At 41.8% G+C, this 20,681-nt stretch overlaps 1 protein-coding gene across 2 annotated transcripts; it reads right to left on the bottom strand.

Moving 5' to 3' along the window:
- Positions 1-89: 89 nt before the first annotated feature.
- On the bottom strand, positions 90-20,494 carry myo1f (myosin IF). Of its 2 annotated transcripts, XM_086115181.1 has the most exons (29): positions 20,365-20,494; positions 20,129-20,251; positions 17,627-17,755; positions 17,247-17,336; positions 17,068-17,162; positions 15,936-16,023; positions 15,762-15,851; positions 13,744-13,875; positions 13,489-13,623; positions 12,349-12,481; positions 10,708-10,904; positions 10,503-10,583; positions 10,285-10,371; positions 9,452-9,538; positions 9,112-9,279; positions 8,622-8,707; positions 8,446-8,527; positions 8,267-8,373; positions 8,077-8,175; positions 7,528-7,672; positions 6,875-6,989; positions 6,605-6,774; positions 6,315-6,460; positions 3,384-3,530; positions 3,158-3,306; positions 3,028-3,090; positions 1,805-2,006; positions 917-1,077; positions 90-579 (listed from the first exon to the last, which is right to left on the bottom strand). In XM_086115181.1, exons 2-29 carry the CDS (start codon positions 20,129-20,131, stop codon positions 503-505), a joined length of 3,264 nt encoding a protein of 1,087 aa, XP_085971307.1. In that variant the 5' UTR covers positions 20,132-20,251; positions 20,365-20,494; the 3' UTR covers positions 90-502. The 2 variants fall into 2 exon arrangements, with proteins under 2 accessions (XP_085971307.1, XP_085971306.1); XM_086115180.1 differs by lacking the exon at positions 20,365-20,494 and having other exon boundaries at positions 20,129-20,313.
- Between the last annotated feature and the right edge of the window lie 187 nt (positions 20,495-20,681).

A 20,681-nucleotide genomic window follows, 5' to 3' on the forward strand; every position in this document is an offset into this window, starting at 1 on the left:
GTGTGTGTTACATTTTTCAGTCATTGTGCTTTGTTATGATAAATCTATTTTGTTGAGAAGAGGTAAAACACAAAGGCGCCACAAACAGCTCATCTGCAAAATGCTTTAATATCTCCTCAGATTATGTCCATGTTTAAACTGTTAGGTTGCTCTTTTCATCATAAAAACACAAACAATGGAGTCCAGCACAAAGTACGGATGTAAACAGTGTTGACACCCTAATGCAATGCAGCAATTAGGCTCGTCTTACTTGATGGCCTGTAACTGAAGCTTAAGTCCATAGAAAGCTGAAAGGCAGGTATCAAGGCAAGTGGGGGCCAGTCGTCAAAGATCTTGTTGCCGCGTCATTTTGAACAAGATAGTTCCAGACAACAACACAGATGAAACCTAACACGTGTGGTCGTACAGGCTATGTTTTAACTGTCGGGAACAGAATGACACTGCCTTCGGCCTTCTGAGCATGGACTCAACCAAGTTAGACTTACTTAACAATCAGTCCCAGTTAAATCTTTTCCACATAGTTACCAGGGAAGAGACCTTCTTTTCCTCGAATTCTGCCAGTCCACCATCCCGATGGATCTGTAAAATGAAACCACACAACGATAGTAACTACATGTCTGATGTTTGATAGAGCACTTTAAAAGGAACTCTAGCTGCACATCTCATACAGTATATGCACTACTCACACATTATTGGGTGTGAAATGTCAGTATGAACCTATATTTAGTAATATATATGTATATATATGTAATGTAACATTGTCATTTTAATGCACATGTCCAAGTTCCAACTATTCAAAATTCCAGTGCTTTTTGCTTTTTGAAGGTCTATATTAAGTCAATCTGCAAGGCTTAATTTGTAGTGGTGTAGATAACATGTAGCCACTCTCCATCCTTCATCTTAATGCTCCACACACCTTCTTTGACAAGGTCAAATACGTCATTGTACTCAAAGCTGATCTCATCGGTGTCCTGGCCAATGTACTGATATAAGGCCCGACAGCGGGGTCCCTGAGGGCGAGGCTGAGGTTTGGGTGCAGGAGGGGGCCGCTGACCGATGCTCTGCTTCCTTTGTTTCCTGGAATAGTGAGAGAGAGGTACATGACAAACTCTCCGCAAAATAGTGTCTTTATGCAGTAGATGCTTGACTTGAGCGTTCCCATTTCATGTTGACAATTATGTGCCATGGGCAATTCATGGATTGCTACAAATGAAAAAGCAAACATTGCTGCATGGATGAACAAGCAGGTGTCATGTGACAATCCTCCCGAACTGCATTTTAAATCCGCGTCCTAAACACTAGCTTTGGTCTCTTAGATGGCAGGAAAACGAAAACATATTTAATTAACTTCAAGGTTAAATTATTGTGCTCCAAATGTTATGTGTCCAGAACTTTAATTAAATTGGTCACCATTGCCCTCGAAATAATGAACATTTTAAATTGTTCTACAAATAAATATTGAATATTGACCTAAAATCAGTACACCCTGCAGTTCCATCGAATTTCGTCGTGAATTGGAGCCAATAATAAACAGCGGTTGATATTTCACTCACAATATGCAATTGGAGGAAAATGTCTGACAAGAATGAATATGAATAGATTTCTAACTTTATTTATTCATTTACTTTTGTAATTCATGGCCATTGGTTTTGGTTTCATTAATTATTGACATATACTTTTTGGTATAGAGTTGAACATTTCAAGTGTTTTCTGACCAGAACAATTGATGACGAAATATATTTTAATGTGCCATATATATCTAAGTGTCAACTGCCTTTTTTTTTACATTTCCAACTTTTCTTACCCTGACATGCCCTCGTCAGGCACATTAAGGAAGTCCATGTTCCCCTGGTTACTGTGGTTGTGGGTTGGGATCCGGGGAGCTCTCTGAAAGCCCAGTTTGGGCAGGGCCGTTTGAGGAGGTCTGCTCTGTGTATGCGGTGAGGAATACATAATATCCGATTGTTTGGGTACTCTGGAGAACTTGGTCGCTCCATTCTGGTGTGCTGTGGAAAAATGGAATAGTTGCATGACCAATCTTCCAAATAACAGATAACAATGTGCAGTGGCGCATTGATTTAATTCATACCGTGATCGTGCTCGTAATTGAAAACACTCTTATCCCAAATCATCTTTCCCCATTGAAATGAATGGAAATGGCATTAAACCATTCCAAGCCCACAAAAAACACCACCAAAGATTTTTGTAGCGTGTATTTTGAGAAGAAAAACAGCACTCCACAGCATTGTTTCCCAACCTTAATTCATCCAATGAGAAAAATCTCGGAGCATAGCCCCAAACAAAAAGCATGAATGCTGAAATAATGATGATCTTACCTCAAATGACTCACAAATTGACATATTAAATGTGGGTCTGTTTGATTGAGCACAAATCTTACTTTTTATATGCCATGACTCATTCTGTTGAATGGGAATAGATGGATATACACATTTATTGAACATATTGACATTGAATGTAATAGAAGTGCTTCTGATGGTTTGTTCCGCCTGTACTATACATTACAGAAAAAGACAGATGAATAAAGATACACAGTGTTTGGAAGTCAAGTCAAACATTTTCTTCACAATATGTTGCATACGCCGCCAAAAGTCTAAACACGGCATCCTTATTATCACCCATTTTAATCCTAACGTGGTGCAGACTAATCTTCCAAACCAGCAAACAGGCCCAGCGAAACCCGCAGCCATCATTTTTGCATGCACTGACTACTAAAATAGAGCCATGAGTGTTTTAATGTATTTGTGTCGTGCAACGGTTAACTTTTTTTTAACACTTGTATAACAGTTAAAAAGGTTAAAATTATTCCTAAAATTGCCTGTACAGTTGATAAAGCTGTCATGATGGTGACAGTTTGGCCCAGAAAATGATTATTTGTATGTCCTATGGACAAAAAGGGTTTCCAAATCGCTCCAAGCTGCAGGTCAACCAGTGTCTTGGAATGGACTGTAGTTAGCCCCTAATTGCTGCATAAATCAAGCAATACACATATTTGAGGCAGGACTTTACCTTTGCTCGCTCTGTGATTCCGGCCTGGACCACGTGACTGTTGACCATCCTTCCTTGTAGGTTCTGATTAAACAAATGTTTCATGTTTTTAATGTACATGAATGGTATTATTTGTATAGAATACACTTACTGGAAGACTTTGGTAGCCCATTCCCAATTGTGATGGTGAGAGTCTTTCCTGTAGGTTTGAGCTGGGCCTGGTCCCCTATTCCATTCTGGAACATCACCACTCTGGAGCCCCCTCCACCCCAGCCCTCTTTCTTCACTCTGAACTCCAGTCTGTGCAGAGAACAAATGGAGTTCATGTATGTGATTTTTGCATGTCAACCAAATCTTTGTGTGTGTTTTCTCTCTACCTGTCGGTGAAGGATATTGCAAGTTTTCTCTTCGTCACATCCTCATAGCGTTTGGACAACAAGCTGAGGAACTCGGTTTTAAAGTTGGACTCCAGCAGACTGTCGTACTGCGTCTCGTGCAGAATAAAAAAGTCATCCTGTCTCGTACTAAAAACAAAACAACATCATGCCATTAGTATTTCGTTGCACAAAGCAATGAAAGTACTCTAATGTTCTTCTTGCTTGGCTCTCGACGAAGGCGGACGCTTTTGCTTTCTGCTCGCCACTCACTCCATGTGCTGTCTTTTGTCTAACTTTCCTAGCCTCCTGTCGTATTTTCATCCTAAAAACAAACATGGAATTGGTTGGCTGGTCTCTTGATGCCAATGACAAAATTTTCTCGATGAGAAGAGCAGGCAGTGGGGAGCCTACTTGCCCCTCGGGGACTTTTGCTGCTGGGCACACCCTAGATCCTTGGAGGAAGCAGAGAATGGTGTGCCTGTCAACACTGTCCGTTGAGGATGTGGATGACATCTACATTATCGGCCTTCCGATAGCAGGTATGCTGCTGTTCGGTGTTAGCAGTTTCCTGATCTATCGCAAAATTCAACCGACGGGAGCGGCTCTATTGGAAGTAAAGAGGCTGCCAGTCTAAGGATGGCATAGTGCGGATGTCCAACACTCAGACTCAGACTGTGCTCAACCACAAACTGTTGTGGTTTTGGAGCGTCTCTGCAAGATGGTCAAGAACTTGGAGAAACTGGAATCCGTGCTCAAATATTGACAGAAATCACGGATTTGGCTGATCGACGCCACTAAAGAGACTTAAGCCACGGATTTAAGGCTGTCTTAAATTCTTGGGCAGCCTGCTACCAAAACAACATCTGCTATCTCGACCTTCCCCTGATGAAAGTATGCACGGAAGCTAGTCCCACACCATCACCCACTCCTTCATACACTCCCTTGTTTCACCGTCTTCATTGTTTATGTCTTGTGACCTGTTGTAACTGTCATATGCTTGTGCTGGAGTTTTTTGCCTAACTCAAATTATCCTCAAAATGAGGATAGTTCGAGCGTGTTTTTTTTTCTCCCCCTCTCCCTTCCTTGTGGTTTCTTTCTGACTTCCGGGTTGAGTGAACGCTGGCGCGTTTGGCTGCCGCTGCCCAACCCGTATTGTTTTGTGTTTTTTATTATTGTAAAGTGTCCTTGGGTGTCTTGAAAGGCGCTTATAAATAAAATGTATTATTATTATTATTATAATGTATGTACACATTACAGTCCACATTTTCTTTCTATTGCTGTGCTAATTTTTAAAGCAAAGAAAATGAGAGCACTCAGTAGAGTTAGCGCTGTGTTAGTGGTAATGTTGACTGTTTTCCTCAGGTTCCTTGTTTATTTTTCATTATTTTTCAAATATATTTTAGAATTCATTTCGTTTAATTACTTAAGTAGATACATTTGTGTTAGAGGGTGACAGACCTTAAAAAAACTAAACAACTGTGCCTATAAAAACAATACATATAGTGGAACACCTAAATAACAAGTCCAGGTACTTAGCAGGCAAACTGATTTCATCCATCAATCCATTTTCCGATCCGCTTTATCCTCACAAGGGCCGCGCGGGGGGTGCTGGAGCCTATCCCAGCCGTCTTCGGGCAGTAGGCGGGGGACACCCTGAACCGGTTGCCAGCCAATCGCAGGGCACACAGAGACGAACAACCATCCGCGCTCACACCCACACCTAGGGACAATTTAGAATGCTCAAGCAGCCTGCCATTCATGTTTTTGGAATGTGGGAGGAAACCGGAGTACCCGGAGAAAACCCACGCAGGTCCGGGGAGAACATGCAAACTCCACACAGGGAGGCCGGAGCTGGAATTGAACCTCTGCACTGTGAGGTCGACGTGCTAACCATTGGACCAGTGAGCCGCCCTCGAACTGATTTCACTTTTAAATGTATTTTAATTTTGAAATGGAAATATTTTAAGTCACGTTCTAAGATTTGTATCTGTCATTCAAATTCAAAAAGAAAGTACAACATTAAAAACAATATAACAAGTACTCAACCATCCATCAATATATTTTCTATTGTGTTTGTCCTTATAGGGTCAAGGTGGGGTACACACACTCAAGACCAGGGATTGGCAACCTGCAGCTCCTTCATTCTTATGGTGTGGCTCTGCGTGGCTTGGGAAAATAAATTATGAACGTCTGATGGAAGTGTATGTTATTTGTCTCACAAATGTGGATCACTTCCGTTATGGTCTCTGACTGGACACTAGGCAGCAATGTTGCTATTAAACTACTATTGAGATAATAAAGGAAGGAGAGGTAATGTTGACCCTTTGCAGTTATGTCACATGATCACATGAGTGCACTCCATCCATGACGCCCGATGGATGACGACTAGAGCTGAGGAGGAGGAGCGCGTCGTGTAGAGCGCAGATGCGTATTTAGAACTGAGAGGCGGTGCTTGGAATTGAAGCGGATTCACATGGGACAGGAGAGATGAACAAATCTGTTTTTTCGTCAATGGACGCTACAGATTCTTGTTTACTTTCAAACTTAGCTTGTAGCAGACATGATCCACCGGTGAAAGGACACTTTGATTTTCTCCTCTTTCATCTATAATTGCTTCAAACAACAAGGCGTATGCAGGAATAGTAGTTACGATTGCATGACTGTCCATGTCTTGTTTACCATAATTTGTTATTTTATGTTAACTGTTCTATTAAGCGTTTTGTTTCAACTGCAGCTGTTGTGAAAGTGAAATATAAATAAAGATGTATTGTATTGTATCGACGGATGACCAGCTAATTGCAGGGCATATATCGACAAACAACCATTCACACTCACATTTGCACAGATTGACAATTTAGAGTTAAAGCAGCTTTTGTTGAAATCTGACTGAAATTCTGAGATGTCTTGAAACAACATTGACAAGGTCTCTACCTGAGTGAGATGCCATTTATGCTTCCAAACTCCAGCTTTCGTTTCAACACTTCCTTTATTTGCCCTTTCTCCGGACCTTTCTTCACTTTCTCTCGGCCAATCAGATAGATCCCCTTGGCTGTCAAGATCAAATCTCTCTTGATGGACTGGGTTGTGAGAAAAACGGGAAACATTAGAATGAAAAGCCTCTTCCTGCCAGGAGGTGTTGTCTCTGGTAACTGCTGGTATTACCAAATATTCTGATCGACTTCTCTTTAATACAGGACAAGTAACACAGTCTAACGACTCACCTTGAACCTCCGATCAAACTTGTTGACAGAGTCAGCAAAGTCAACCCGCTCCCTCTTGGCCAGGAACTGTCTCAGTTCAGGCCTCTGTTCCAGACCCAGGTAGTCACCCACAAAGTTTCTGTTGATACTGTTTGTCCTCCGCTCTTTCGAGTTGTACAGGATGTCTGAAGCTGTTATATCAGAATAGACGAGGAATAATGATATGTGAATGTGTTGAACAGCCCCCCTTACTGTGATGAATTATTTATGCGTTGTTGCTTGGAAACCTACCCTCTTCTCTCATCTGCTCATACTTCTTTCTGGCAATGTATCTTCTATAGGCTTTCTGAATTGTCCTGGCAAAAGTGTCAAATTTTCTCTCCCTCATTTCTTCAAGAAGAAACAGCTAAAGAGAACACATTGTGTATTTTCATCATCACATTGTTTGTTGAGCACTATTTCACCATCTTCTCCACCAGGGATGGTGGTGCAACTTTAGCGCTGCAGGGGGCCATAATTTTTCATCAGCGGTACTGGCCACATATTGTAGGACAATGCAACTAACTAAGCAGATGTATGTCCAAAATGCTATTTTAAATATGGACAAACGATATGCATATGAGCAAAATATATGCTCTTCATATACTTCAGTTTTGATAATGTATTTTTCAATGGATGTAGAAAAGAGCCACAACCCTAAACCAACACCAAATGGTTTGGAGCAAACAACAAAATAAGCACGTACGTTTTAGTTTGTCAAAAAAAAAATATTAAAAAATACTAATAAATAAAGGGGCCACTCAGACTGTTGTCAAGGACCACATCCCTGCCAGTTGCCCATCCCTGCTCTACTCAGACAGGAAGTACAGTGTAGACAGCTCAAAACTGCATGCACATGACTACATTTTTAAAAAAGTGCAGAAACAATATTTCTTCTTAATTACCGATTCTGGGTTTTTAACAAAGACCTTGGTACGGCCCATCTGGTACTGGTCATTATCCATGTTAACAGACCGGAGGAGGTGAAGGACCCCCTGCTGCTCGGGACCCCTCCAGCGTGGCCATGTCTCAGCAGTCAGGATGGCGTATCTGGACACACAAACATCCAGTGTAACACACAGTAATAGTCAGACTTTCAGCATGCTCTGTTTTTTGTATGTCTGCTTTCAAAATCGTGCATTACAGTTATAGTCACTTTGCAAACATGTGGTACAGTTTTTCAGATCAATTCAGATCATAGCGACTGCGTAAACAGTGCGTGCCACCTTGGTTGGTTGCCAGTGTTTAACCCTCCAATGAGGAAAAGCAAGGTAATATGTAGCTCAATTACCAACAGATCATAATGCAGAATGTTGTGTTCTTATGTTATTCTTTAAAAGGGAGAGTAGGTTGGGTGCAAAATGGTGGCCCAATACAAATCAGTTATTTTGCTCTGCTCCACAATCAAAAAGCGCAAACTGAACCAAAATGGTTCTAAAGGGGCTTTTTCAGACCTTTGCAGGAATTTAGTGAAGACCCTGCGGTACGCAAAGCCAGCCCTCCGTACGCGGATGTTTTCTCGTAGTCCGAGGTATTCCACCTGATGCTTAACCCTGAAATTACATCAAAAGGAAATTAAAAAATGGTTTGGAATATATGTGTGTGTGTGTGTGTGTGTGTGTGTGTGTGTGTGATGGCGCTAACCTGCTCTCCTCCCAGTCTTTGGGCCTTTTTGTCTCATTGGGTTTTATACAGCGGATGTAATGAGGAGTACATTTCATAAGCGTGTTCACCAGATCATTTGCTTGTTTCTGTGTGAACAGTAAAAGACCTTATCAAAAACTTCATTTCTCCTTGTCTTCGGTTCTCCTTGACATTTTCACCTTGATTTTGGATCCTGCTGTAGTCGGCCTACTTTTCTTGTCTGTGTTGAGGTTTTCGGGGAACAAATAGCGGATGAAGTCACTGTCGAGGCCGTAAACAATATTGACGACATTTTTACACCAGGCTGTTATGTTGCTGCGTAGTGAGCAAGAGCATATTGGCGGAGGAGACTCACTGATGACTGCTTTGCATGAGCTCAATGAGGTCAGGGAAAAGCACGTCACGGTTTCGTTCACAGAAGCCGTTGATATCATAAGACACCTGAGGCAACAAGAGAAAGACTGTAAGCTGTAGGTGGTAACCTAACCTGAATTTGCATGGGATGGAGTCTGAACACATTGTAATTTATATCTGCCGCACAGTAGCACTGATTTTAGGTCATATTTGTATGAAAAAAACCAAGTCAAGGCCATAAATAAGCTAAACTAAACAATAAGTCAGTCCCGAGCATCTTTTTTGGTTGCCAAGACTTCGTTTTTGAAAATCAGCGGTCTTCATTCCAATGACAGCCATTCTAATTTAAATGTGTAATAATTGCCAACAAACATTCTTACACCTTCTTGGTCAGGTTGAAGTGAAAGCATATTTTCAGACCGAAATAGACGCTTGGTATTGCTGCCACTGGAGAGTCCGTCTGTCTAATCGGTTCCTGTCACAGTAAGTACCTTTCCAGCGTAGTGATGTATAACAAAGCCAGAGTTCCAGCTGTTGAAATGCTCGTGGGTTCCCACGGCAGCCTGCAGTTTTTGCAGCAGAGTACCATCTGCGCCCTCGCCTTTGGCATGCATGGTGGCACACACATCATCCAACACACTCATCACACCTGGAGGGTTCTGAAAGGAGCGGGAATGGAAGCAACATATTAGTTTCGGGCAACAACAATTGAAATTGAAAACCTTTTTTTTTTTTCTTGTTGCACAAGTTTTTCCAAATCAATGATCAAGCAGAGATGAAACTATTGGTAAGGCTGAATGGAATTCATCACTGATCATTTTGGAAGCTTACCAGTTTATTTTCAATCAGGTCACAAACAATCTTGTTGTTAAAGTATTGAATCGCAGTCCACTTGATGCCCTCCTGAACGTACTCCTCCTGGAAAGCGATCAGAAGATTTGAGGGAGCATGTTATGCAAAAGGACATGACTGCAATTGGCTTTAATATATTGATAAATACGATGGATGTTGTTACAGAGTCAAAATCTATCCATCCGTCCATTATATGAACTGCTTTATCCTCACGAGGGTCGCGGGCTTGCTGGAGCCCATCACAGCTGTCTACGGGCATTTGGCGGCTTACACCCTGAACTGGTTGCCAGCCAATCGCAGGACACACAGAGACGAACAACCATTCACGCTCACAGTCACACCGAGGGACAATTTAGAGTTTTCCATTAACCCGCCATGCATGTTTTTGGAATGTGGGAGCAAACTGGAATACCCAGAGAAAACCCACGCAGGCGCACATGCAAACGCCACACATGAAGGCTGCAGCCGGAATCGAACCATGCACCTCTGCACTGTGAGGCCAACGCTCTAACCAGTTGACCACCATACCGCATACACAAGCCAATCAAATCAAACACCCCACCCCCCCACCCCCCAAAAAAAGTCTTGCTGGAATTCCTGCTTGAGCTAATTAGTTTGAACTGCTTTTTAAAATGCATCCAAGGAAGAAGCAGTTCATTCCACAACTTACTGCCAAGGCTCCATCACCTTTAGTTTTTAAGATTTGTAAAAATAGTCAGCTGCATTGTGGACGTAATCTCAGTCAGCGCGATGATTTTTGGGTGATGCCTTGACATTATTTCCATGCTCATAAACAGCAGTATGCTACCCACCTGCTCTGCCTTCAGAGTCAATTCAATGAAGATTTGCTGCAGTTTCTCATTGACAAAGTTGATACAGAATTGTTCAAATCCGTTTCTCTGAAGAGAAAGATAAAACTGATTAATCATTATTGAAACATACTGGATAGCCTGTCATATTTCATCCAGATTAGTCAATTTAAATTGGGAGGCCTATGATAATCAGCCAAGCAGGCCAAAGTGCAATTTACCTGGAAAATCTCAAATCCATAAATGTCAAGTACACCGATGCTGAATTCTTCATGCGGTTTTTGGATGGCTTTATTGATGGCCTGTGCAGGGCAGATGGACAAATAGAAGCGAAGATAGCAGAAAGAAGAGATAAATAAAAAATAAAGTGAATCAGAAGAATCAACAATCAGTCTGTAATTGATGCTCCAGGTTAAGTGTGACGACCTCCACCAGGTAGTCAAAGACGCGTGCATAGAGCGCTTTGGCCAGGGCATCTCTTGTGTAGTTGGCCTGCTCCTGATTGAGGGTCACGTTGATGGACTCCGACTTCCCTCCCCACTTTGAGTCCATTTTACGGCTGGTCAGCTTCTCCTGCAAACGGTTGGGGTCGACGGCGAGCAGGTAGGCTGGGAAGGCGAGCACTGCAGTGAAAGCAAAGAGAAGGCATTTACACGTGCTCTTTTATAAGATAAGATAAGATGAGATAACCTTTATTTGTCCCACACTGGGGAAATTTACAGTCTACAGCAGCAAGATTGTGGGTAGAAAGAAGAAATAAGAAAAACAAAGTGTTTGCATTCACAAAATAAATGTTCCAGTTTCAATGTACACCGTTCAATTAAGTGCAATATAAATATAGATATAGATAACACATTTTATTTTTTATTCAGCGGCCTGACAGCAGTCGGTAGGAACGAGCGGCGGTATCTCTCCTTCTTGCAGCGCGGGTGTAACAGTCTCTGGCTCACTATAAATGTGGGTGTGATGTCAGCAAAGGATTTTATACTGCAGCGAATTGATATTACCTGACACTTTGCAGTGTCAGGTATAAAAATACCTCTATACATTTTCTATAGCACTCATGAGGGTTTCAGACAACCCAGTTGACTTCTTGGACTGGACTCACCTTCGTACTTAGGGAGAATTCAATGAACCTAACATGAGTGTTTTAGGAATGTGGGAGATAGTCGGAGTACTTGAAGAAAACATGAAAACGGAAGCAAGATTCGAACCGCTATTAGCGCTCATCTTATTATTTTATTTATTTATTTATCGCTATTCATTGATGTTCTTGCATGATGACATATTTTGCCCAAGATCAGGGGAGTCGAACTCATTTTTGCCATGGGTCACTTGGGGTTTACGTCTTACAACAGTGAAACTAAATCAATGTTTATATATTATTACTTGTACACAACAAATTGATGTGTTACCAGTTTTGAAATCAGTCAAATCAACTGTAATAGTTTGTTCAATTATTGTTTGAGCGAGTAACAAAAACGATTGCAAAATCTCAACGTTATTTATTACACATGACAATTTTGACATTTCGGTACAGATTTTAGCAAGGATCATGGAAGTTGACACACATGATTTGTGTTTGCGGGCCACATAAAATGATGTGGCGGGCCAGATCTGGCCCCCGGGCCTTGGGTTTGACACCAGTGCCCTAGATCATATTCAGAATCTCACTTAGTTCTTCTTAACTTGGAACATTCAATCAATTATCGACATAACTAGTGGGCCCAATCATCTAATTTGCTTAGGGCCCCACAGAATCAAGCTCTGGCTCTGACCAAACCTCATCGCTGTTAGGCTTATATACAAATCTCTGGTCTAGCGTCCTGCCTGAGAGTGATCTCTCTGGTTGTAAACATTCATTTCATGTTGAGGAAGGCACTGCCACATGGCAACCACAGACAAACAAGTGCTGGTGCGTTCTAATTTACTCACATCCCTCGGTGGAATGAACAAGCCAATTATTAATTCCCGGAGGGACTACATATGCACTTGCATGCATGATGTATGAGTAAGTGTGTGTGTGTGCGTGCGCCTATGTACAGCATGTTGGCGAATGCCACTCACAGTCCATGCTCTCCACCTGCCCGTAATTCCCTGCCTCTATGAAGCTGATGTTCCCCAGGTGGAGGATGCCGGCAACAATCTGCAGCACCTGGGCCCGGATGTCACCTGGGATCCCAATCACCTGCATGGCTTCCTGGAGACCACACACACAAATCATTAGGGGGCCTCTTTGGGGCCCTGTTATCTATGAGCATCAGCACCGACCACAACCTTACATACACAAGCACATTCTAATGAAATCATATTACACGAGACACCTTTATGAAGATAGCAATGGTTATATCTAATTAAAGAACGATTCATTTAACAATGTATATCAATTAGAGAAATTGATGATGCAACAAAGAGTAGTGTAAAAAACACTCAAATCTGATCTTTTTTTCCAAATCTTAACAGGGTGTTCCATACAATTTTACATCATTTTGCAGTCTACAAATTTTGTTTGAATGATCTAAAATGTTCAGAAGATGTGTAAAAACTAAATCAAGGACATTTGGTTCGGGGAGGCAGAGGCTCACATTCATGCATAGAGTGAAAACAAAGCAAAACGATGATCGTATGAAATGTTTTTCCATTTTAGTTCGCTTTATATTGAATTAATCTTTCCTCTTTAAAATGACTGATTTTGCATATTTCTTTTCTCAATGGATGGGTTCAATGGGAAGTGAGGCAGTGAGCAACCAGGCCCACCTCTGATGATGCGATCCCTTTCAAAAAGCAGAAATAGCACAGAGCACCAACATCCATCAACATCCATGCATTTTCTGATCCACTTTCTAATCACAAGGTCAGAATGACATTTTGTGTGTTAGGTTACGCTCAAACGCCACCGTATGATTGTGCAGCATATATTTTTGAGGAAAAAAAATATACACTGAATGGAAAGAGATTTGGAAATGGCGAAAGATAAAATCCAAGATGGTTCACATCTCGTATCGCAACACCCATTGAACATTTGTGAAATGTTGTTGATTATAAATCATATATCCATTTGACAATGTCATTGCATCAGATATATTTAAAACAATGTCAAATTTTTGACAGACCCCATTCATTCATCTGAAACTCTGTTACCTTTGCTGAAGGTTGATTTGTCCCTGTGTATGTGTTCCATTTTTGCATTATGTGTAGAATATGTACCATTGTCTCATGAAAGTCCTTGCTGTCATTGGTTCCGTCCACTTTGTAGGTTCCAGACTGGTTGAGGTAGAAGTAGTAGTCGGGGGTCATGATGCCGAGGGCCTCCTTTTGCTGGGCACTAGCGCCCTCTATCAGCTGCAAGCAGGCAGTGCAAAGGACAGCAAAGTCACATTTAATTTGCCGAAGAGGAAGTTTGAGGCCTGGAAGCATGGGGAACATGTGACTTCATATCATCATGCATGCCCTTTATCCGACCTGATAATAAACGTGGAAGTTTCTTTCGCTGTCATTCTGGCTCACCACCCTCGACTTTTCCAGCAGAAAGTTGGAGATTTTGCCCCCGTCGGGTTCTCCCCCCCTGCTGAACTGAATCTCAAAGTATTTCCCCTGTCAGATGCATGACACAGAACAGAGGCTCACTCAGATATTTTGCCTATGCAAATAGTGCGATGGAAAAGAAAAGTAGACAAGAACATGGATGGCCGCGAGAGACGTAATTCAATTCTCAGGCACACTCCTGAAACAGAATTGTAAAAAAACACTGAGATGCCCTCATTCACACACCTTGTTTTCTCTGCTCGTATACATTACTGACACGCTCTCATACACAGAAAACACTCTCACACACAGTACTGAAATCCTTTCACACATCATATCGAAATCCGTACGTTTAATATACTGGACTGGAAGATGCATTTGAGTAGTGTGTATGAGACCACTTCAGTCAAGTATGAGAGCATTTTCAATAGTGTGCATGAGAGCGTTTTAATAGTACATATGAGAGTGCTTCGTTAGTGTGACTGAGGGCATTTTAGCAGTCTAGACCAGGGGTGTCAAACTAATTTCACATTGTGGGCCACATATGGCCTCGGTCATTACAATTATACCATACTCTGCTATAAATAACCAAAATAATTTCCTTTGTTTTGGTCTAAAGAAGCACAAGAACATTAGGTAGGTGTTGAAATTTAATGAACATATCTTTTCCAAAACATTTCATGAAGCACCTTAGATTTCCTTAGACAAATGTGTGAATTCATTTTTATCATTCACATATATGCATTGCAACTGATCCCACTGATTGTACAAAGGCACAAAACTTTAACAAGTAATTGGGATTGAAAAACACAATGATGCACTTTAAGATTAAACGAGATTTATGAAGAAAGGAATTTTTCAACCATTTACATATGTGCCTATATAAAATCTAAATGTAATCTCTGCCTACACTTTACAAACTAAGGAGAGTGCTATTAAATGTGTAAAGAACAAAGTATTCACATGTCCTTGATAGCATCTGCTGTGTTGGGTCTGTCTCAGTGACTGCTGTTGTCTTCTTCTCTGACCAAAACAATGTTGTCTTCTACTCTGATCAAAACAGTGTATCCCCTAGCGGATACTTCATGAATTGCACCTTATTAATTTATGCATTTTTTCACTTTTAAATTATCCTGCGGGCCTGATCAAACCTCCTTGGGGGTCGGTTTCGGCCCGTGGGCCATATGTTTGACACCAGCGGTCTAGACAGTATGAGCATTTCAGCAGCGTGCTTGAGACCATTTCAGTAGTTTAGAAGGGCATTTCTGTAGTGTATGACAGCATTTTAGTTGTGCGCATGAACTGGGGTGGGATGGCGGGTGATTCAGTTGTAACTGTGAGTGTTTCAGTAGTGAAGGTGAGAGATGAGTTGCGTCCCTAAATATCCCTCACTGAAGACCTCTTTCAAATGATGCATAAACTGGACTTCATCTCATTACTCTTTTCATGATTAGTCATCGTCCAACTATTTTTTGTAGCTGTTGTATGAAAGCGACATTAACGACATTTTGACGGCGAAGGTTGCACCAAGCCTGCAAATTAGTATGCGCTAAACACTTCCTACATCTGCCTGATGAAAACAACCAGTCTTCATCTTGCTGTATGTGAGCACATAGTGTATGTGTACCAACGGGAAGCAGTGTGATGTCATATCAGTTACACGTATGCTCTGCATTTATGGTTTTTCTGGCTGCTGGGTTAGAATATGATGACGAGGCCAAAGAATGCTGAATGCCTCCCCACCAAAACATTCTTTGTAATGTCAAGTCAAGCTTTTTTTCTGTCAATTCTGCAATATGCGTGAACCATTCACAGAATTTGAAATTTCATTCCTCAAGGGCCCACAGTGCTATAATAAACAAGTACATTAATAACAAATTATAATAAATCATTTTTGCGCCCAATGGGGCGCTATCACCTCAAGCTCAGGTTCTCTATCAGAGAGTATTACTCACAAAGCGGCTAGAATTGTTGTTGCGGACAGTTTTGGCATTTCCAAAGGCTTCGAGTAGAGGATTGGACTGCAGGATGATGTCTTTTACATGCTGCAACACAACAAGAAAGCGAAAGTTTCAACGCCGCCGTGCTGCAAGAGGGAGAACACGCTAAATTGAAGTCAGTGGGCCCACCTGAACTTTTGCACCTCCTCCTGATACTTTGGATATGTAGCCCATGATGTACTTGGCAGCCACAGTCTTTCCTGCACCGCTTTCACCACTAAGATAACAAAGTGAAATAATGATGTTATAAACAGAGGTGTCGAGTAACAAAGTAAATACACGTTGTTACCGAACTTAAATTTGGGGTATCGATACTTGACTCAAGTACCGGTAGTTATTTTTCTACTTTGTACTTCTACTCCTTGCATTTTCACACAAATAATTGCACTTTCCACTCCTTACACACACACTCACGCACACGCACACACACAAAGAACCTAATTGCGATTTGATTTTGGATTGTGTTTATTCCAATTGTTCGTTGCTTAAAAAACTAATCTGAATAAATCATGCTTGGATAGATCGAATGATTTTGATGGTGCTTGTATAACAAGTATAAAGATATAACACCACATTACACTTTTGGTTTGGATGCAATGCATTGCACCTGCATCTGAAATCAGTGACGACTCGCCGCTCATAAATTAGTACAGGTAAGATGTCGGGTAAGATGTCCGACTGTTCATGTCCCAACCGAGTCAAGTAGCACCTTGCGAAGAGCTTCGTAGCCAGAAAAAACAGTCAACCATTGCGCGTCCCTTGTTGTACTTGGAGGAGTTTTTCTAAAATAACTCATTTCGAATGGGCGGCAAACTTTGCAAAGCTAAGTGCCACCAGCTAATAGCTTTTCGAAACGCACTGTCAGACTTGAAAAAGCATATTGGGCTAAGCTTAAAGTTTATTATCAAGGGGTGTCGAGGGCGTAAGATTGATTTTGTCTTCGGACAAATGTTACATCACTTAAATTTTTTGCTGCATATAAATCTTAGTAATGTACTAGCGCTAGCTAACAGTACATGTACTGTACAAGTAGTACACATTATAAAGTATTTGCCTTGTTTATACCTTAAGTTTTAAAACCATGACTATTAACCACATTTTTACTTAAGAAGCTTGAGTTAATACTTCTACTTTTTAAATCCCAATATTTCTACTTCCACTTGAGTAATGAAAATGAATACTTTTGACATGTCTATAACCCACACACCCAAAAAAAACCATACAAAGTGAAAAAAGCTTGACATAAACACGTGGCGGGCACCTGATAATAACACATTGATTTTCTCCTTCGATCATCATGTTTCTGTACATGTTGTCAGTCAAGGCGTAGATGTGGGGTGGATTCTCATACTGGGCCTAAGCACACACAAGAACGATAGCGAGTTCAGGGTCGCAAAACACAATATTACTCGTGACAAAAGATAAAAGAAGCCAACTCACTGCTCCTTGGTAGAATTCAATTTCTCTGTCGGAGAAATATGGCATCTGTTTGAATGGGTTGACGGAGATCAACACGGGACCAATGTAAGTCTGTGCAGCATCGTTAAGAAGCTTCTGGATTGTTGTTTGTTCATGTATGCCCTGCGTTTGACTGGCGACCCATCCGGTCTGTACTGTACCGCTCCTTCCCACCAAATCTAATCGGGATAGGTTTCAACTCACTTCCGACCCTCATGGTGACAAGCCGTGTAGAAAATGGATGGACAGATATTTTTTATTACAGTAATAATCCATCCTTTTGTGGATGACATCATATTCACTTTCATAGAATACATGAATAAAAACAACAATGAAAGAATCACGAAGTAGGTAAAGGATACAAAAATGTAATCATCCATGTATCGTTTCTTGAGGTTTTCCACAATGGCGTCCTCTGTGATCTTGGACAACAGGACCATGTCGTCCACTCCACTTTGCTTCACATTTTGACTCTGCCAGTGATACTTTGCCTGAGACATGGAATACACAGATGCAAACATCGAGACAGCTCTTTTCACATTCAGATTCGCCCCCATTCCCCCGCACCACCAAAAAATGGAAACCATCCCATTTATTTCATATTTCCATTATATGAGGAATTTTATTTGGTTGACGAAAGACAACATTTATGCTTACAGGCTCACATACTAAAGAGAGTAAAAAGGCAAAACTTCTTTGTCCAAAAGGTACAGCAGGTCAACATGTGTCATGTGTTTTTACAACATCAAAATGATCATGAATGTCATTGTGATCAACAACATCAATGTCAAATTTGGCCCCTATAAATTCTGCTACTCAAATGTTACCCTTAAATCCCAAAGGGTCAGATTTGGCCCGAATCCTAAATGAGGGTTAAAGCATTGAATATTTGAATAAACATATATTTTGGTTCATTTAATGTATAATTCATCATTTTCCAAAGAGGAAAAGGGTTCTTGGGTTCTCCAGGGTTAAATAGGAATGTCATTCTACAGCCTTTGTATGTTGAATGAGCCATCCCACTTGAGGGTTTTTGACGCTTCAAAAATGTATCATCAATTTCCTGCATGACATGGGTAAATAACTGCGAAAAATGGCCTCAAACGCTGTACACTCGGCAGTTTTTCTGTTTGAGGTTCTGTCGAGATCACCGTATGAGCTTCACATTTTCCTTCAATGTTGAAGCATTTAGACAGAATATATTTTGAGACAGGGCGGCCCGGTAGTCCAGTGGTTAGCACGTCGGCTTCACAGTGCAGAGGTACCGGGTTCGATTCCAGCTCCGCGTGGGTTTTCTCCGGGTGCTCCGGTTTCCTCCCACATTCCAAAAGCATGCGTGGCAGGCTGTTTGAACACTCTAAATTGTCCGTCCCTAGGTGTGAGTGTGAGCGCGGATGGTTGTTCGTCTCTGTGTGCCCTGCGATTGGCTGGCAACCGATTCAGGGTGTCCCCCCGCCTACTGCCCGGAGACAGCTGGGATAGGCTCCAGCCCCCCCCCGCGAGGATCAAGCGGTACGGAAGATGAATGAATATTTTGAGACATATGAAGTTGTTAGATTGGCTGGCAACTGATTCAGGGTGTCCCCCGCCTACTGCCCGGAGATGGCTGGGATAGGCTCCAGCTCCCCCCGCGACCCTAGTGAGGATCAAGCGGTTCGGAAAATGGATGAAGTTGTTAATGACTCCTATAGACACCCTTTTACATATTAAAGTCGCATTCATCGGCATAATTTGTCACCCCTCGCTGTTGTTTTCATTTGTTTAATAGAAACAGTCCTGCCATAAAAATATATTGTTTGGACGCTGTGTGAAGACGTGAGTATGAGGCGGTGCTGTGCCAGAAACTACTTTATAAGCCCCCGTCTGCCACTTCCCCCCTGACACCTCATTGCAGTTTCCTGTCACACTTGGCTGAAATTTTCTACATACTGACTTCCTACATCTCACTGTGCAACTGTGTGCACAAAGCCCAAATCACCAAAGCGATTGCGATATCTCCTGCACATTCAGGCATACATAACGTATTGTAACACTTAGGTTAGTTACTGAAGGTTCCTGAAGAAAAATTGTGGTATGAAATAGCAGCATCAGTAAGATATACCGCAGAAAAATTAGACACCGTATGCAATAATTCGGAGTGAATTTAAGGTGAAGTGTTGGGAATGTTGACAGTGATTCCCAACTAGGGTGCTGTGGGAGATGACGAGGGGTGCTGGAGAAAATTTGAAAAAAAAAAACTCAACTAAAATAATGGCACAACAATTAAATGTGATTGCACGTAGCTGAAGCCAGAAGATAATCAATCCACCCCCCACCACACCAAAAAATGTGTCTCCACCTGTTGCACTTCATACAACAGATTTCAAAAGTCTAGATTTCAGAAGAGTAATTTGTTAGTAAAGTGAGACGACATCGTCATTATTTGAGTGTTTATTCTCTTGGTAACTATTTTGTTTGATGTAAAATGGATGCCTTGGCCAAATACAAGTTGTGAAACGCTGCTCCAGATCAGGACATATCCCATGCAGGGAGGAGCTATACGACTAGAAGAAACACAAATGTCCTTCATCTCTCCATGCGGCATGTTAATTTCAAACCTTATATGTCGAATTTCAGAGGCGAATCAAATTTGACTGGAAGTTGGATTCCAAATGACACGCAACCAGTATATTCGACAAACACAAAGCCAAACTGTGCGGTCAGTTTCCAAAAGAGGAAACTGACCGCACAGCTTTACTCAAGCTACAAATCACTCAAAACTTGGGTTGTCAAAAAAACAACTTTATCCCCGGAATCATTGTCAATGAGCTCAGAAGTGGATCAAAAGGAGGAAGCTCTGATGAAAACAAAGTGAGGCACAGTACCATCGTCTCAGTGGGCTTCTCCTGTCTTGCTTCAGCAAGGTGCACACTCTCCGGTGAGTGTAATCGGGTTGAAAACGATCAGATGGCCATCACGGAACAAGAAAGGTCAGAGGCGCCTTCCGTCTACAAGACATCCAGTGGAGCTTTGAAAACTTGTTCCTCATACAGTCACAGAAGCTCTATGTGAAACAAGAACTGCTCGGGGGTGACACGCACACAAAATTGCACACACTTACCACACGAGCGAAAGTTAGGACTTCTCCATTTCTGCTCTCACAGCAATTCATGGGCCTAACGCTGCGATGCGCTAACTAGCAGCCTGCAAAAACAACCAGTGCAGGAGGTGTATCTTTGAAACTTGTGAAATGATGGTGCAGCCAGCTCCACCCAGGCTATGATTACCGGTACTTCATGTTGTTTGTGGCATCGCACCCAAAGACCACATGAAACGATGCAGGTGCTCAGAGTGGGGCTGTGTGGCAGTGAGTGAGTGAGGTGACGTGAACATCAAAATCCAACGCACTAACGCAACACTGAGCAGGTGGAAATGCAG

Source organism: Hippocampus guttulatus, chromosome 7 (assembly GCF_054856545.1).
Source record: "Hippocampus guttulatus isolate MCC_2025c chromosome 7, RoL_Hgut_1.0, whole genome shotgun sequence".
Classification (NCBI taxonomy): domain Eukaryota; kingdom Metazoa; phylum Chordata; class Actinopteri; order Syngnathiformes; family Syngnathidae; genus Hippocampus; species Hippocampus guttulatus.